The sequence below is a fragment of the Talpa europaea genome (assembly GCF_964194135.1).
Source record: "Talpa europaea genome assembly, chromosome: 1".
Taxonomy (NCBI): domain Eukaryota; kingdom Metazoa; phylum Chordata; class Mammalia; order Eulipotyphla; family Talpidae; genus Talpa; species Talpa europaea.
This window is the reverse complement of record NC_140073.1, coordinates 954078-972886: the sequence shown is the minus strand read 5'-3', so window position 1 is coordinate 972886 and position 18809 is coordinate 954078. Positions and strand designations below refer to the sequence as shown.

General features: G+C 72.2%; 1 protein-coding gene across 3 annotated transcripts in view; it reads right to left on the bottom strand.

The window, feature by feature from the left end:
• The window catches only part of KCNQ1 (potassium voltage-gated channel subfamily Q member 1), a gene marked incomplete at both ends in the record, with an annotated part of 173434 nt that extends 155217 nt beyond the window's left edge, over nucleotides 1–18217 (bottom strand). For all 3 annotated transcript variants that reach the window (XM_084255204.1, XM_084255205.1, XM_084255206.1), the window contains 2 exons: nucleotides 6679–6769; nucleotides 17832–18217. In XM_084255204.1, coding sequence (XP_084111330.1) covers nucleotides 6679–6769; nucleotides 17832–18217 — 477 coding nt within the window. The remainder of the gene's footprint in view (nucleotides 1–6678; nucleotides 6770–17831) is intronic.
• Between the last annotated feature and the right edge of the window lie 592 nt (nucleotides 18218–18809).

Genomic DNA, 18809 nt, shown 5'->3' with positions numbered 1-18809 from the left:
TGTGGGGGGTGCGGGGACTTGCGGCAGGAATGCAACCTGGTGCGGTGGCTTTGGAGAATGGTCTGTGGGTTTCTCAAATAGTTAATAAACACCTGTCTTGTTATCCAACCCCCCACCCAAGCATGTGCCCACAGAGACTTGGACGCAAACGTAGCTCCAAACAGAAACGATCCAAATGTAGGCGACATGCAAGAAACCGAGACTGGCACAGCGACCCAGTGGAATACTACGCAGCCATGAAAAAGAGTGGAATGCTGATACACTGACACGCCTGGATGAACCCCAAAAAACAATGTGCAGGGAGGGGAGCCAGACAGAAACTACACCCGTGTGTGACTCCACTGAAAGAAAGCTCCGGAAAATGCAAACTACCCTTACTGACAGGTGGTCGAGGTCACCGTGCATGGGAAGGGTGGGAGGGGTTCCCAAGGGCAGGAGGATACTTGCAGGTGACGGCGCATCGGGAGCCAGCGGCGTGTGCCGAGTCCCGTCCAGCGCGGTGGCACCCGGGTCAGCTGAGCCAACACGCCGCAGCCACCGTGCCCGTGGAGGTCGAGACGGCAGCACAGCAGACCCAGGTCTGTCTGTCTGCTGTGGATTTCAGAATGTTCCGATGCTGAAACCAAAGCCTGCTCAAGGTCACTGGCTCCCATCAAGGACGCTGACCCCAACCCACCCAGCCCAGCACCCCACCTTCTCTGCACCCCAAGGAGGAGGCCATGACCCACCACCTCCCATGCTGGCTCGCAGCTCCAGGCTGAGGTTCTCCATGCCACGTGGGCCACAGGCTCACTGCACATCACACGTGAAGAGCCTGGGGCCTGGAAAGGGTCGGACTGGGGGTCCGGGCCCCCCAGCCTGTCTGCATGTGCCTAGGCATGGGGGTCTTGGAGCGCACACCCCCAGGTGGCCCCCCTGAGACCACAAAGAGGGGAGCCCTGCAGGCCCCGGGCCTGCCGCACACGGCCCCTGAGGCGCCAGCTACCCCCAGAGCCCCTTGGGGGCCCGGCTACCCAGGGCCTGCGGTGGACCCAGGGCCTCAGGCTTCAGACGGGAGGAACGAGAACTCCCAGACAAGAGGGCGGGCCTGCGGGCCAGGCCCCGTGCTTGAAAGGCGCTTTGTGCTGAGATGAGGAGAGACATTATGAGCACAGGAGGGTGTTCGGGGATCTCAGCGGGCCTGACGGGGGCCCTGGGCCCTCCCGACAGCACAGCCAGGGCGCTTTGTGGTGATGGCCAGACTTCGGCAGCGGCCACGAGCCTCTCAGCGTGCGCACACCGAGAACTGGGCGGCAGACCCTGGCCCAGTCCCTACCCCAAGCAGGCCGCAGCGCCCTGACCCTCCCGCCAGGCCCAGGGGGCGGCCTGCAGAGGGACCCGGCCCTCAGGAAACTGAACCCCAGGCCACCCTTGCCCGGCTCCCTGGCCCTCCTGACTGGATGCAGCCGTCGCCCGGCCCGCCTGCTCAGACGCGTCGCCGCGGCCCGTGACTGGCTCGCCCCAGCCCGCGGGCGCCGAGCTGGCCGCTTCTCAGCCTGGGCGCAGGCGCCTCCCCACCAGCTCCCCACACTGTGACCACGGCCCCCGCCTGGCCCAGCTCAGGGAGGCTTCCTGGGGTGGTTGGGCTGACTGGAAGACACAAATTTGGGGCCCCATGCCATGGTCCCCGGGCCAGGGGTGTCTGGCTCCGGGGTGCCCACAGCCCAGTTCCCGCAGCGGGCCAGGCAGCCCTGGCCGGGGTCAGTGGACCCCTGCCCGAGGCCCCGCTTGCCCGCCACCTTGGCCTTGGACAAGGGGCAGGGAGCAGAGGGGCTGCCCTCCGCTCTGAGCTCTGCCGAGGGGCGCAGGCGCTGCGGACAGGCACAGGGGCTGGGGCCGGGCACGGGCAGCCCCTGACTCCCCAGGGCACCGAGTCCCCTTCCTCCACATGGCAGAGACCTGGGGGGCAGAGACCTGATTCCAAACCACGCAACACGTACCTGCCTGCCCCCGCCCTTGCCCACAGGGCACTGCTCCGGGCCACTGGCCCTGGTGGCAGCTGCCAGAGCCGGGAGCCCGCCCAGCCCCCGCCCGGCCCATCCTCTTCTCCCCACAACATCCCCGCACCAGGACCCCGCGCCGAGAGCCGTGCCACCCCCGCGCGGTCTGCTGGGGCCGTGTTATGTCAGCTGCTGCCCGCGCCCGGGCGCTCCAGCTGGCCGGGTCAGATGTGCCAGCCGCCCCCACCCGAGACCCCCGCGCGGCAGCAACGTGGGGCCGCGACGCCCCAAGCATAAAGGAAGCACCTGTCCCGCGGGCGCCGCGGCCCTAATCCCGCCACGTCGGATTGGAGGGGCGCGGCCGCGCAGGCCCCCCTCCCGCAGGCCCCTCTCCCGCAGGCCCCCCTCCCGCGTCTGACTTTTGTTCCCGGCCAGGCCGGGGGCTGCGGCGGGCGGGAGAGGCAAGAGCAGGGGCCTGGCGGGAGCGTGAGGGCCTGGGCGGGCGCTGCAGACTCGGGGGGGCCGCCCCTGGAGGCGTGGGGGGAGGCCCGGGCACGTGCGCTCCTCGCGGGCACCGCCTTCCGAGGGCCAGAGGGGCGCCCACCCCGGGCCCAGGGGGTCCCCAACCACTCGCGCCCCAGCCCTCCGCGGCTCGGGTTACCTGGAGCCGAATCATCACAATTTCGGAAAAGGGGAGAGGAGGGGGCGGGGGTTGGAGAGCGAGAGACCACCCAGACACCCCAGATACCTGGGGGCGCCGCGCCCCCGACGCCCCCAACGCCCCGCCGCCCCGCCACCCCACAGCCCGTGGCCGGGAAGGGGGCGCGTCGGAGACGGGCAGAGCCCACCTGGCGGCTCCACTGGGCAGGGGCGGCACAGCCCTGCTCTCGGCCTCCCCCGCCTCGCCCGGTCCAGGGCCGCCCCGTCTCCGTCTCGTGGGGGGGAGGGCGGGAGCCCCCAGAGGGCAGGCGCCCCGGCCCAGCTCTCCTCAGCGGGCCCCACACGGGATCTGCTCATGCCGCTCGGGGAGGTTTCAGGCCCTGCAGTTCCCGGCACAGCGCACACGCCCGCACCACACACCACACACTCACAACACACCACACACACACCACACACGCCACACCACACACAGCACACCACACCACACACACCACACCACACACAGCACACCACACCACAGCACACACAGCACACATACCACACAAACCACACTACACCACACACACCACACCACACACACCACACACCACACCACACCACACACGCCACACCACACATCACACACACAACACACCACCCACAAACGTGTTGTAGACAAGCTTGAGGACGTGCTGGCCCGGCCTGAGGAGACAGCGCCAAGCCGGGCCTCACACAGGCCGCCTTTGTTCAGTACACGTGCCACCGAGGGCCCCTCCACGCCGGGCCTGGCGCCCCCGCGGAAGGTTCTGGTTACAGCCCGGATTCCCTCGGTGCAGCTCCCGGCCCGCGCGGAATGTCAGCTGTCCCGCAGCAGCTGCCTGGGGGGAGAGGCGGCTGCTCTGCCGGTCGGGGCCCTCGGGCTGCACCCCGGCTGGGCTGGGGCCGGCGAGGCCCGCGGGACTGTCCCTTGGCAAAGCGGCACGTGGGGAGGGCGGCGGAGGGAGCGTGAGGCCGCGGGGACACGCCGCGAGGAAGCGGCGAGGTGGCCCCAAGGCAAGGCCGGGAGGGCTCCCTGGTTGGGGAGCCGAGGGCCTGGGGTCAGAGGTCGGGGCTCACGGTCCAGCCCAGGGGATGGGGTCCGGGCGAGCACCGGGCAGGCGTGGGTTTGGTGGGGTGTGTAGGAGTTCGCCTGCGGGGCTGAGGGCTGAGGAGGACAAACCGGGGCGACCGCGAGAGGAGCAGGGCGGGGGGCTGGAGCAGGAACAGTGGGCGACGGCCGGGGGGCAGCGGGGCGTGCAGGACTGGGGTGCTGGGGCGCAGACGGAGCCGGGGCGGGGAGCACAGCACGGCCCTTGCTCTGCAGAAGGGGGGCCCAGTGGCACCACCGGCAGGTGGGTGGGAGTCTAGGAGCACGGGGCGGGCTGGGGGATGGGGCGGGGGCCCAGCCGGCGGGGGCCCGGGAGCCCCAGCAGCCGGGGAGGAAGCGCAGAGATGACCTCATCCCCCAGGCCTCTGGCAGCTCCGGGATTAACCACAGGCATCGCAGGACAATCCCCCCGGGGTGCTCGGCCCATCCTGTGGCTTCCCAGCGCCCCCTTTGTGTAGGATTGGGGGGCACAGCTGTGATTTCAGAGGCCAAGGCCGGGCCCTCACCTGGGCAGGCAGGGCGGGCCCAGAGGTGCCCACGGCCGCGGAGGGCACGTGGCCCACCAGGGAGGCCATGGCGGCCGGGAACACACACGCGCACGTGGCAGTGTGCACAGGGCGGACGCGCGCTCACACGCACACGTGCACACGTGGCCTCGGGGCTCAGGAACGCCCAGCGAGCCAAAGGGGGGCCCCCGGGAGAGCTGCACTCCAGTGTGGGGGCCCGGGCCGCAGACCCGACCCGCGGGGTGCTCAGGTTCTGCCCAAAGTCCTTCCGGGCCCCGCAGGCGGCCGGATCCCCCCGGCCGGCCCCCCCCCCCCCGCCCCCGAGGGGGGCCCCTTCCTGGCACCAGCCCCGCGGGCTCGGGAAAGGCAGGGGCGCGGGGCTCCGGGAAACTGCTCGGAATGGCTTTTTCCACTTTTTTCCACCGTCCTACGTGTCTGTGCTCAGAGGCCCCGCGAGCCCTCCTGGCCCCTCCGGGGCCCCCTGCAGTGCTCGGGGCTCTCCTGGGCCCCGGCCAGCCGAGCCCACATTTCGCTGACGACAGCGCCACCTGGTGGCCTCAGCCGGCCGCCACCCAGCAGGGCCCAGCCTGGGCCCCACCCCGGCCCGACCGCCCCGGCCGGCCCTGCCCGCACCCGCCGGCCCTGCCCGCACCCGCCGCCCCAAGGCCCTCACTGCCCGTCCCTCATCCGAGCACCCCTTCCTCCCAGAAGCCCTCGACGCCCGGCACACACGCCCCCCACCTGGCCACGTCTCCATCCTGGCCCGGGACATCTGCCCCGAGGCTGCCCCCTGGCGGGTGGCTCGCCTGCCCCCGGTGCAACCCGGCCCGACGGCCTCGGCTGCCCAGCGGCAGCCCACCAGCCAGCTCAAACCCACCTCAAAGGGCCCAAGTGCGGGCGGCCAAGGAGTGCGGGAGTCCTCGGGCACCGGCATGGCCACCCTGCCCACCCCACCACTGTGCGGGTGGAGAAACTGAGGCCCAGACCCGCATTGTCCCAGGGTAGCCCTGGGCGCAGCAGCGGGAGGGAGGGGTGTCCACGCCTGCCCTGGCCGTGTGGGACAAGCTACCCCCGCCCTCGGGGGGCTCAAGCAGGGGCAGGGATGGGGACGCAGGGGGCAGGGCATGGCAGGCTGGGTCTCAGTCGGAGGAGAAGCGGGACCTGTGGCTCACCAGGCAGGCAAAGGCCCGGGCAACAGGGGGCTGTCGCAGGTCAGGGAACCTGGGGGAGGTGGCAGAGGGTCTGAGGTGACCCCAGGTCCTGTCAGCGCCAAGGTCAGAAGAAACCAGAGGCCACTTCGCTCTCCTGTGGCTGACGTCCAGATCGTGGAAGCAGAGTGAAGGGGACAAAGAAGGCCCCGGGTCACGTCACAAGGATGCGGCCCCCAGGAAGCCTGGCCAGGGATAGGCACGAGACCAGACCCCCCCATCTAGGGAGCCCCGAGTCTTCCCTCCCACAATGGCTGTGCGGAAAAGGTTCCAGGGACACAGGAGGAGTCTGGCGTGAGAGAAGGGAGCAGTACGGGTCTCTGGGGCCACGGCAGGCTCGGGGGGCGGGGGGCGGGTGCCCACAGGACAGAGGGTGCAGGGCCGGCCCTCCCGCCAGGCTCCTGCTGAACCCCTGCTTTCTCTCGGAGAAGACCCCGCAGTTCCAGGAACGGCCACCAGGTGGTGCCTGGACCTCAGAGATGCAGCCCCGCCAGCACATCACCAGCGCCCTGCCTTGGCCCAGGGTGCCCGGCCAGCGTCCCCCGCCAGCCCCTCACGGAGACCCGGCTGACCACAGGACCTAGCAGTGCGGCCCCGGGTGGCCACCGGGTGCAGGGCCTGGCAGGCCCTGGAAGGCCGGGCGGGGACCAGATGCAGGCGCCTCAGACACCCACAGGCGGCTGTGGGCCTTGGGGACTAGTGCCCGGTCCCCAAGGGCTCACTGCTGGCTCCGGAAGAGTCCGCTAACCCACTCTCGGGGTACGGGGCCAGACAGGCTGCGGAGCCAGGCCGCCGGTGCGGAAAATCCCCGTCCTCAGACCAGCTGGCGGTCAGGAGCATGGTCAGGCCAGTGGAAGGGCCAGCGGGGGCTGGAGACTGGGGTCGTGGGGATTGGCACACTTGTGGGATGCCCGTACCGGCAACAACCCTTGTCACCAGTCAACCAAGCCCAGGGCCACAGTGCAGGCAGGTCCCTGCCCACCACACCCACATCCCCCTTCCCTCCTGTGCAATTCAGAAGCCCCCTCCTCCAGGAAGCCTTCCTGGACTACCAGCCCCAGGCTCCACGCCCTGCCCTGCCCGCTCAACAGTCACATCCAGCAACCGTGGAGCAGAGTGGGGGTCCCCACACCTCCCATGCCCTGTGCACTGCCGCCCGCAGGGGGACCCCGGAGCACGCCCCTCGTGCCATTACGTACCATCCAGAAGAGGGTCCCCGTGGCCAGCGCGGTGTACTGCTCGATGGTGGACAGCACACTGAAGATGAGGCACACCAGGACGATGAGGAAGCTGCGGGACAGGGACACGTGTCAGCCGCCACCAGCACCCCCACGGCCGGTCCAGGTGAGCGCCCGCCTGCCCAGGAACGCCAGGCGCCCCCAAAGCCTACAGCAGACACAGGGGCCGCCAAGGGGCCTGTTCCTATGAAACGTCCAGGGGTCCTTGGGACAGAGAGCAGACCGGTCACCGGGCAGGGGCTGGGGTGGGCAGGGCGGGTTTCTCTCTGAGATGGTGGGTGGTCCCGGCTCAGATGGGGGCCCCTGGGGCCCACCAGACAGCGCTGAAGAAAGCTGCTTCTACAGAAGGTTCCAGAAATTACTGCAACCAGGGGACCCTCACCTGGCCTCTGAGGCTGCCTACAGTGCCACGAGACACCTGGTCACTTCTACCTACGTGGTCAGCAGGTGTCCTGGGCTGGGGGTCCACTCCCCCAGGGCCTGCCCGCACTCGGCCCCGACCACAGCCAGCCACAAGACGCCGGGCCCCACCGTCATGGGCAGCCCCGACCATGTACCCCACACACATCAGCGACCCCCCACCCACACACACGCGCGGAGAGGACAGGGCCTCGTCCGGGCCTGGGCCTGGGCCCACATGTACAGGCCCTGCTGTCAGCACTGCCCAGCGCCATGGCCTCCAGGCTCCACAGCCAGGACAGCCTAGAACGGCCGATTCCCTCCTGCTTCCCGCCTCCCGAGCAGAGGCCATGACAGAGCCCAGCAGCACCTCTGGGCCATCCCATGGGCCTGCCTGGGGTCAGTCTAGAAGCTGGGCCTGGGGGTCTGGGGGCCTGGGGGTCTGGGGATCTGGGGATCTGGGGCCTGGGGGTCTGGGGCCTGGGGGCCTGGCCACCTCCTCCAAGCCCACAGCCCTGTGTCTGAGCCTCACCGCCCCAGCCCTGCTGCGGAAGCTGCCAGCGCTGCCTTATCAGCAACGGGACGTGGGCCGACGCTGGGGCTTCGTGCCTGGGGCAAGGCCCCCTGAGAGGTCAGAACTGGCCACAGACAGCGCAAGGCTCAGCTCAGGGCCGGATTCCGGGGGCCAGGGGCCTGCGCCTGCCCAGGGAACAATGGCTGGGCTGCGGGAGACCCCGCCGGCGCCTGGGCCCGGAGGAAGGGAGAGCGGGCCTGGCCCGGGAAGGCGCTCCTGCAGCCAGGTCGGCCTAGAGGGCACTTCGCGGGGGTCCTGGCCTCTGCGCCAGAGCCGCCCGGGAGACCCACACAGACAGGGGTAGGGGTGGGGCAGCAGCCGGGTCAGCTCCCCACACGCCGGGCCACACGGCACCAGGGACCCGGAGCGGCCCTGGCTGCCGTGTCATGTGACCTGGGCGTTGCAGGCATCACGGAACAGCAGCTCCGTCCTCCCCCGTCCTGGGGGCAGGCGCCTCTGCAGAGATAGGTCCCTGCCCTGGGGGCTGACGGCAGGCCGGCGCCCTCCTCCTGCCCCTGCCAGGTCCCCTGCCGAGGAGTGGGGAGACCAGGCCCAAGGACAGCAGGAATCCCGACCCGCTCTCTGCACAGGGCGGGGGCGGGTGGGCGGGGAGGCGGCTGCCCCAGAGGCCCCAGCCCCCCAGGCTTCGGGAGTGTCAGCGGGAGGGCGGCGGCTCTGCCCAGGACAATGGCCTGCTTGTCCCTGGCGTGGGTGCAGCGGGAGCGTGACCGCAGGCCCGGGACGCTGTTATCGGACATCAGCAGCGCAGCGCGCCAGGTGGCGGCGGGAGGCGGGGCCGGCCCGGTGGCAGGGGGCGCGGGTGGGGTGCAGACTGGGAGTGCCACGGGGTGGGCCCGGGCCTGGGGGGCGCCGAGAGGAGGGAGGGAGTTAGCAAGAGCGGAGCAGTTTGCCACAGGGAGAGCGTGGCCATCCGAGCTCCCCAGCCTCAGCGTGGGGGGCCCGCCAGGGGCAGCGGGGGCTTTAGTGAGCTCCCGGAAGGGGGACGCAGCTGGGCACCCGGGAAGCCGGTGGCCACTCGCCGGCGCCAAGGACTCTGGGATGGTCCCGCCCAGACCCCGTCCTGTGCGACAAGGAGCCGGTGGAGGGCAGAGCCCGGGGCCCCACTCACCCAGCTGTCCTCAGCCAGAGCCGGAGACGGGGTGCGTCGGGGGCTGGGGGTGCACCAGGGGACAGCTTCAGCGGGAGGCAGAGAGACGGGGCTGGGGCCGCTCTGCCCGCCGCCTGGGCAGGACGTCACCCCGAAGAAACGATGGGTGGGGCTCACCGACATGGAGCCCCGGCCCTCAGGCTGCGCTCGCCCTTCGCTGCCCGCGTGCCGAGCCTCGCACCCCACACCCTGTCTGCGGGGCCGCCCTCTGTGCCAGAGCCCCGAGAAGCCCACAGCCCAGGGTCCCCCATCCCAGCTTCCAGGCCCGGCGGGGAGCGTGGTGAGGCCTCCCCGTCCTGCTCAGGAGGTCGAGCCCGGGGTGGATGTCCCGGGCGCTTCAGCCTGTCCTCCGGCACCTGCTAAATATACCCTGGCCGGGCCTCTTATCGCGGCCGGGGAGCAGTGCCCGGGCCAGAGCTGGACCGGCATGTGTCCGGCCGCAGGCACCTGCCCCGGCGCCTCTCCGCTCCGGGCCGGCCGCCCAGGGAGGGTGTGGGAGACAGTGGCCCGGGGCCGGCGTGCGGTGGAGGCTCAGGCGTGCACGCTCAGACGCAGGGGCCCAGCCCCAGGCCTTGGGGAGATGGAGCTGCTGGAGACGGGCCGTCTGGGGGACCCAACCACGCTGGCCGCCCTGGCCCCCGGCCCGCCTGCAGGCAGCCACCAGAAGTACGTGGCCAGTGCTGGGCGTCAGGGCCCGCCCTGCCACCTCCTGGGGGGCGCCAGCCGCAGCCCCCACGTGGCCCCTGATTCTCCTGCCCGGGGAGCTCAGGGCCTGGCGGGCCGTCGAGGGGCCCTGCCCATCCTCTCCTCAGCGAGGGGAGTGGATCCCCATCTTCCTGGCGCCCGTGGCCCATCCAGAGCCCCCACGGGACTCAGGCTGTCCCCTGGGGCAGGCAGGCCAGAGGAGGGCAGGGGGTCTCACGTCTTAGGGCTCCCTGAAGACCCACACGGAGGGCAGCATGGTCTTCTCGCCGCCGCCAGCTCTACCAGCGTCTCCTGTGGGAGCCCAGTGGCTCACCCTCTCTCCCAGCCCCTCCGCATCCCCTTCACTTCCAGCCCTGGCCCCGGCACCTGCAGCCCCCAGGACGTCCCCGCAGGCCGGGCTGCCCTGTGCCCGTCCTGCGGGGCCCAGAGGGGAGCGCCCCGGGAGGCTGGCTGGGGCGCGGTGGCTGAGGACAGGGTCTCGCCGGCCGGATGGCCCAGCGCATGGCGGGCATCTCAGGGCTCCTCCCGCCACCGCCCGGGACGAGACCGGGGTCTCGCCCACTTGGCCACGACCTCGGAGGCTGTGCCCTCCAGGAAGTGCGCTTCCTCTTTCGGCAGCTGGCCAGAGGCCAGAGCCCCCCCCCACCCCCAGCTTCCTCCCAGCTGGCCCGCAGGCAGGGCGACGTCACCGGGGCTCCTGCATGCGCGGAGGAAGAGGCCGGCGGACGTGGGCAGGGCTGGGGTGGGTCAGGGGCCTCTTGACGCAAGTCCTGTCTTCCCCAGTCGGGCCCCAGGGGCAGGGACCCCAGCAGGTGGGGACCCCAGGGTGCTGGGAGATCAAGACGCAGGGAGCCCAGGGGGCAGGGAGCCCAGGTGAGGGGCATCGAGGGTGCGGGAGGCCCCGCACGGAGCAGCAGGGCAGGCCGTGGCCGGAGCCCCTCTCAGGGGCCGTGGCTGGCTCCACGGAGAACCAGCTGGGCCCTGGGCCCTGCCAGGCCGCGCGAGACCGCTCAGGCCCCTGCAGCTCCTTTCCGCCTCCGCCTTCCGGGTCAGCTCTGGCCCGGCAGGTCGGCCCCCTTGCCCAGCGCGGCCGGGCACAGGAGCATGCCCCCGTCACTGCCACCCGCCGTCCATCAAGGAGAGAGACTGGCTGGGACGGGGGCAGGGGGGCAGCAACACGGGGAGCCTGCCTGGGTCGGTGGACACCGCGGGGTCAGGGCGGTCGGGCAGAAGTAGCGCGGGGAGGGGCTGTCCGGGGACGGCGAGGGAGCCACGCCGAGGGGCGCGGGCAAAGGCCCCAGGCAGGCGTGGCGCAAGGCCCCGGCTGCATCGGCGGGAACAGTGCCCGGCGACAGGTCAGAGGTCAGCGGGGCCTGGAGGGGGCATCGCCAGGCGTCCTCTGAGGCCAGGACGGCAGTGCCAGACTGGGAGCGGCCCGACGAGCAACTCAGCCCCGATGTTTCCAGAGGGGCCGCCGGGGCCGAGAGGAGGGAGGCGGCCGTGCTTGGACACTCGGGAGTCCAGCCCACACCCGCGGCCTCCCCGCGCCGGCGCAGGCCTCAAGGGCAGCTGTGGCGGAGGTTGCACCCGGCATCGCCCGGCCGCATCAGCCAGGGGCAGGGCTGGCACCAGGGCTTGGGGAGTGAGCAGCGGGAAGGCGTGGGGAACGTGGGGGGCGTGGGGGGCGTGGGGGGCTGGCGGGGACAGTGTGAGCGCTGAGATGAATTGACAGGGCCAGTGACAATGCACAGAGGCCACCGGGTGGAAGCCCTGCCGAGGGCCGGCCACCGCGCAGGGGGCCCAAGCAGAGGCCCCGGGTAACGGCCGCGGGAGCCGCGCAGGCAAGGGCACGGGCTGGCAAGGTCACAGCCGCCAAGGTCACCAGCTGGCAAGATCACCAGGCAAGGTTGCCAGCTGGCAAGGGCACCCCATGGGCAGCGACAGCCCAAGGAGAAAGGGGCCGTTGGCAAAGTGTCAAAGCGCCTCCCCAGGCCTTTGCCAACGGCCGGAGGGACACGGCGAACGCGCTGCAGCCGGAGAGGAGCCTCCGGCCCAGCCACAGGGCCCAGCACACGAAAGAAGCCCCCGGGGGCCTCCGTGGAAACGGGCTTCCCCTGTTCTGTGCCGGGCGCGGGACTCAGCCCGCAGCGACCAGGCCTCGCCCGCACTGCCCGCCCCGCGCCGGCCTCCGTGGAATCTCCAGGGGGGCAGGATCCAGTCGCCCCTTCAGTGTCCCGGAAGCTGGCGCCCCGCTGGGCCAGCGCGCACACTCAGTCCGCCGTGGGCTCCCGGGCGCCCTGCCTCGCTTCCCCACCCGTGACCGAGGTTGGCGCAGGGCTGTGCAGAGGCTCCATAGAGGCAGCTCGCACGAGTGCCCCGTGCCCCCCTCAAGTGCCCCCATTTGCCCCAGCACCTCCCAGGACTTGGGACTCCCAGCACTGCACCCCAGCCATGCTGCCAAGTGAGGGGCCCGGAGGATGTGGGGACAGACCCCCACGGCGGGTCCCCTGAAGGCTCCACAGTGGAACCTCTCCCCCGTCCCCACCCCCCACCCCCACGCGTGTCCTCACACAGGTCTACACAGACGCCCGCAGCCCTCCTTTAAGAACCCAAGGGGGCACAGCGGGGATGCCCCCGGGGGGGTGGCTGAGCGCACGTGGTCCGTCGGTCGGTGGAGTACTACGCAGCGGTGAAAAGGGGGCTGAGCACTGACACAAGCAACGAGCCCAAACGTGCTGAGGGCCCAGATGTAGCATGGGCACCGCCATCAAAAACGTCTGCGAAACAGACCCACGGAGACGGGACCGGGGGTGGAAAGGCGGCTTTCCAGGGGTGCTCCGGGGTCTGCCTGTCCTTGCCAGGGTGGTGCAGGAGGTCTGTGCGTGTCAAACCCACTCTGACCGCGCTGTAAACACGCCGTTTCCTCCTGCCCATCGGCCCTCGATAAAGAGGACTGAGACCTTCTGCGAAGGGGCCGGGGGCACAGGCGGGCTGAGCCCTGGAGCGGGAGCACGTGCCGGGTGCCTGCTGGGCGCTGGCTGGGCTCTCAGGACCCCGCGCTGCCCCACACCTAGCGGGACCCAGCCAGGGCCTCGGGCTGTCCCCCACACCACGTCCATGCGAGAGCCCCACCCCCGGCGCGGGAGAGGCCGGGCCAGAGGGACACAGGGTCACCTGTGAGGGCCAGAGGGTCACCTGCCTCCCCGACACCCACCACGGACCCGGCCCCATCCCAGGGACAGGCACCGGCCCACGCGCCCCCCGGGGAGGAAAGGGCCCCCACCCCCACCCTGTGATCCCAGGACTGGGGAGCTCAGGTTACAAGCCGGCAGGTGCCACCAGGAACCACCCTGATCCAGAACCTGCCCGCGGGAGATGACCTTCCCAGCCCCGGGCACCGCACGTGAGCCGCCCCGCCCGCCCCCGAAGGCGCCCAGCTGCAGGGCAGTGTGCCCGTGGCCTCAGGGAGGCTCAGGAGAGGCCCGGCCGGGGGCTGGGAAGCCGCAGTGCAGGAGGGAGGAGGCACAGCAGCGTGGCTGGCCGCAGTCCCCACAACGCCCCACATCCTGGCTCGGCCCAGGCATCCAGGGGGCATCCAGGCAGACCGGAGGCTCACAGGGCCTGGGGAGGGAGGGAAGGCCCTTCTCAGCTGCCTGGCCCCCACCTGCAGCCCTGGGCCCACCCCCCTGGGTGAGGAGGGTGCATGTCCCCCGCATTAGCAAGCTGTGTGACCCCAAGGACCCACCCACCGACTCAGACCCGGCCTGTGGACCCCTGCAGAGAGGGGCAGGACGGGGCACAGCACACGCACCACCCCACCTGGCCTTCTCAGCCCAGGACCCTCGGGGACCTTATCGCTTATTTTCATTCAAAAATGATTAAACAACCAAAAACTTCCTGCCTGCCACCCCTACCGCACCCCGGGGTGAGCATGGGGGCCCCGCTTGCTCGTGGCCTCCCTCCCTGAAGCCGCCCCAGCCAGTCTGTCTTGTTGCCCACTTTCAGCAGTGCTGCCTGCTGCGGGGACAAGCTCGTGCCCTGAGCCCACATTAAGTAAATAAAACCCAGTCGCCTGGGAACAGGGTCCCGGGCCAGGCGCCCCCCCCCAGCACCCCTGCTGTCCCCCCCCCCCTGCAGACTGCAGAGCACTTCCTGGGAAGCGGCCCCCCGCTGCCAGCCGTGGGCTCACCCTGCCAGGGGGTCACTACGCAGAGCCTGAAGTGGCACCAATCCGGGTTCGGACCCTGCCCCCGGGGGGCCCCTGGGACAAGGGCCGTGTGGCCGGGGCCGCACCGGGGGAGCCGCAGTGGCCATGTGCACCCCCCTGAAAAGGCCGGGAGGCCTGTGGACGCCCGCCAAGGCGGCCCGACTTTGAGGCCCAGGCCCAGCAGAGGCCTTGATAAGAGCACCCAGGATGAGGCCAGTGAGGCCCAGGCCCCCACCCCGTGCCAAGGGCAGCCAGAACATTCCAGCGCAGCCCGGGAGGTGCCGTGCCTTCATGGGGCTGACGCAGGACCTTGAGCCCCGATCCAGGATATGGGGGGGCAGCAGCCCCACTGCTGGCTGCGGGCCGGGCCTGCTCACGGCATGTTCTACCCTGCTCAGCCAGTGAGATAGGGCCGGGTCTCTCCTGGCACACCGAGGCCAGCTGCCCAGCAGGTGCCAGGGCAGGGAGCAGCCAGGAACACGCACAGGGCTCCTGAAACCCTCCTGGCCCCACACTCCGAAGGCCCTTGGCCACCTTCCCTGGCCCCCCCAGCAGCCGCCAGCGGGATCCTCAGCTACTGAGCCGTCCATGGCTCCCTGGCGCTCCCGGCCCCTCCCACCTGCCCGCCCGGCCACTTGTCCACCCACCACCCACTCGTCCACCGCTGCGGCCTTCATCTCCCCTGTCCACATGCCCACCGTCCACCGTCTATCTGCCCAGTGCCCCTTGGCCAGAGCACCTCTGCCCAGGGGCCAGCACTGGCCAAGGTGGCAGCCACAGGCTCCAACCCCTGTGGCTCGGGGGCCCGGACCAGGCTGCAGGCCAGAGCAGCCGCATCTGGCGTCAAGAAGCCAGGTCAGACCCGAGGCCTCAGGCTTGGGCCAGGCCACTCCGGGCCTCGCAAGCCCAGTGTCAGGGAAGCCCCGGGCCCAGCACCAAATCCTGACTGGCCAGAGCCCCTCAGGACTAGCCAGGAGGGCCAGGGAGGGTGGCGGCTGGGGGCACAGGGAGACCAGGCCCTGCGGAGGCTGCGTCCTGTGGGGACAGAGTCCCAGGTCCTCGAGGCCTGAGTGGCCATATGCACTGCCCGAGCCCGGGCCCTGGCCAAGACACGCACAGGCTCGCGCCGGCCGGCCACCGAGAGGGCTGCTGGGGGTCCTCGTGGGCGGTGCCTCGCCCAGCACGCTGGCCGCCCAGGGGCACATGAAGTAAGTTCACCCCCACCCACAGCCCCCGAGGCGCTGGCTGCAGGCCGGGCTGACCCAGAGGAGCCGTGGACAGGGGTGCAGACGCCACAGGGGTGCACGCTGCGGAGACTGAGCAGGCCGAGCCCCTTCCACCCGGGCCCCCTGGGCGCAAGAGGGGTAGGGTGGTGGCGAGGGGGTCCATGGGCAGCAGGCTGAGCGGGGCCAGGCTCAGGGAAGGGACACGGAGAAGCGGGAGCCACGGCTGGGGAGCAGGCGGACGGGTCTGCAGGGCCTGAGCCTGGGGGCGGCCGGCAGCACCGGGCCAGAGGCGGCAAGCGGCCTGCCCGCTGGCCGGCCCCGCTTTTGAAAGGCTGCAGACAAAGGCCGCCGCTCCCGCCCGTCAATGATTAACCAGCAGGTGCGCCCCATGGCCGCTGCGGTCTGGAGCCAGGCAGGGGGTCACGGGGCGGGGGCTGCACTCAGGCCGGCCCCCAGCCCCTCTTCTCAGCCGCACCCACGCGCGGGTCTGCACAGCCCCCGAGGCAGCACTGTGCCCCTGCACCTGCGGGGGAAACTGAGGCAGAGGAGCGGCGGCGGGGGGGCCCACAAGAGGGGGGCTGCGGGGCCAGATGTGCAGTGGGGGGCAGGGAGGAGGCGCTGAGGAAGGCAGAGGCTCCCCTGGGGGGGAGGAGAGGGGTCCTCGGGCTCCGGTAACGATCCCCTCGCCAGGGGTGGGGGCAGCCTCCTTCCCGCCCCCTGAGGACAGGCGGAGCTGCTAGGGGTACCTGGCCCCGCTCCCACCTGCCCCTCGCCCCTGGCCCGCCCCCACGCGCCTCGCCCCGGCCTGGCCCGGAAGAGGACTGCGGCACGGGGGCAGGAAGCGGGAGCAGGCAGGGCGTCCTGCTCCTTGACCCCGGCGCACAGGAAGGGCCAGAGCGGGGTTCCCCACGAGGAGGGAGCAGGATATCCTGGCTGCTTCCCCAGCGAGCCTGGCGAGCAGGCCGGCGGGTCACCCACCACGGGGCCGGGCCCGACTTCTCGGCCGGAAGCCCGGCCAGGCCTCGGGTCACGAGGACGCCTGCCCGCTGGCCTCCCTGCCCGCCTCACCACGGCGGTGCTGGGGCGCGCTTGCAGCGACTGCGGGGCCAGGGCACACCATCCGCCCCGTCCAGGGGCTGCGGGCAGCGGCCGTGCCGTCCCCACCTGGAGGCCAGCTGCCCTCGAGAGGCTGCGAGACGCCACAGCTGGCCCTGCCAACCTCCAGGAGCCAGCGGGGCCGAGGGCAGCCTCCCGGGCCCCAGCCAGCCTGCCCCCCACCCCGGCCAGGGTCGGCCTCTGGCCCCCCGCACGGGGGACGGGCAGGTGTCCACCCCCGGGTCACACGGCCGCCCACCCTGAGACGCGTCCCTCCCCGCTCCAGCCCCGGCCGCGGTCGGCCTGTCCCGCAGCTGTCCCGCCAGCCCCGGAGCCAAGCGACGGCCAGCTCCGCTGAACAAACTTCCGAGCGCCAGGCAGCCAGAGCAGGAAGAACAGCGGCGCAAGCAGGGACTTCCTCTCGGGCCGGCCCCTTCCTCGCGCCCAGTGCGCCCGCCACCGCCCGCCTGCACCCCGGCCGCCTCCGCCCCGGGCCCAGCGGCACTGCCGGCCGCCCGGGCTGCACCCAGGGCTGGCGCTGGTGCTCGGGCGGCTGGGCAGGGCCTTCTCCGGACCTGGCCTCTTCCACCCTTGAGCATCTCCGGGAGTCTGAGGCCCAGCAGGCGCCCCAAGGAGGAGGAGGAGGCAGGTGGCCAGGTGGGCCCTCGGCGGCTGCTCCGGCCACTGCACAGGGGCTCGCCCCGAGACCAGGCAGGGACCCCACAGACCACCCCCGCTCGGGCCCCCTCAGACACCCGGCCAGGAGGTGGTGGAGCCGTGACCCCTGCAGGGCTTGGGACCCAACACTGCCCGCTGCGAGGACGACCAGTCCCTCCAGGACCACTGCACCCAGCGGAGCAACAGGGAGCAGCCGCCTCTCCTCCCCATGAGGAGGCCCCAGGCAGCAGGGCCAGACGCCACTGTCCCCTGGGGCTGAGCTCCGTGGCAAGGATCAGGGCCCTGATGCCACAGCTGGCCTCGGCGCAAGGACCAGCACCCACTACAGGACACAGGAGGCCACCCCTGGGTGCACCGCCGGGCAGCAGCCCCCAGCCACACCACACCGAGGCCGCTGGCCGGCAGCCAGGAAGCAGGATTGTGGGGGCGGCCCTAGAGGTGACCTCCTCGTGCCCCTGCCCTGACCAAAGGCAGCGCCCTGCCCTGCTCAGGCACGCGCCACAGCCACAGTGCCCGGCTGGCTGGGGCAGGTGCCCTCGCGGGCCTGCCTCCCCTGATGGACGGCAGGAAGCTGGTCCTCCAGGTCTTCACGGGCTAACTCGGTTCACGGCACGACCGCACGAGCATCCGGGCTGCCCGGCCGGCCCTCAGCAAGCCCCGGGCCCTGCCGCCCTGCAGGGCAGTCCCGCCCGGGCTGACCAGGGATGCCCCACGGCGGGCCTGCAGGGAGCCCAGGGTGGGCGAGGTTGCTGCGCCAGCAGGACCCAGGCCCTGCCCTCCTGGGGATTCTCCCCCTCGCCCCAGGGCTGGCCCCGGGCACACCGGCTTCCCAGAAGGATTAGCACCCGGACGGTCCCTCCCGAGGAGTGGAGCCAACTTCTGGCTGGCACCCCTCGCCAGCGGCCTCCCTCCTGGCACACATGCCTGGGCAGGCGCGGGGCGCTCCCCTCCCCCTCCCAGGAGTCCCTCCAGGGTGGGCCCGCATGGCCCCGCGCCTGCCCTGGGCCTGGCCCGCGCGCCCCGGGGGGCAGGGCCGGGCGGCAGGTGGGGCGCCCCACTCACACGGCGAAGTGGTAGCCGAAGCAGCGCCAGCCCGAGGGCCGCTCCAGGAAGTTGTAGACGCGGCCCTGGAGGTGGGAGCGCGCGAGCAGCGGGCGCCGCGCGCTGTAGATGGAGACGCGCGGGTCCAGGCTCACCGGTGGCCGCGCGCCCGGGTCGCCGAAGGCGGGGGGCGCGGGGGGCGCGGGGGGCGCGGGGGGCGCGGGCCCCGGGACGCCGGGGGGCGCGACGGGCGCGTAGAGCGCGCTGCCCGGCGCGCCGCCCTCGTCCAGCTCCAGCGCGCAGGGGCACTTCTTGGCGGGGCCCGCGCTGCCCCGCGGGGCGCCCGGCAGGCGGCCCAGGCCCCAGCGCTTCCTCTCGGCCCCGGGCGGGGGCGCGGCCGAGGCCATGGCCAGCGGGCCGCGGGGACCGAGCGGCGACGGCGGGCGCCGGGGTGCAGTGCGCGCCTCCGCTGCCAGCCCCGCCGCGGGGGGCCGCTGCCCGCCCCGCCCGGGCGCGGGGGGCGGGGCCGCGGCCCGGAGCAGGTCCCCGGGGAGACGCGCCCCGCCCCCGGACGCCCAGCCCCGGACCAACCTGCGCGCCGGGGCGCAGGGCTGCGAGCCGGCCGGCCGACCCGGCTCACCTGCGGCGCCGCCCGCCCGCCCCCGGGGCCGCCCGCGCCCACCTGCGCGCCCACCTGCGCGCCCACCTGCGCGCCCGCCCGGCCCCACCTGCACCCGCGCGCGCCCAGCCCACCGCCCCCCCCCGGTGCCCCGCGCAGGGAGGGAAGCGCCGGCCCCGCGGAAGCCCGAGACGTGCGGGGATGGGAGAGCGGGCGGGCTCCCCGGGACACCCGCGCCCCCGGGACACCCGCGCGCCCCCGGCCCAGGCGGAGCCCGGGAGTGCCCTGCGCGGTCCCGGTGCGTCCAGGTCAGAAACCACCCAGGAGCGCGTGGGCGGGGAACGCGCGCTGGGGGTGGGCAGCGCTCCGGGTGGCGCGTT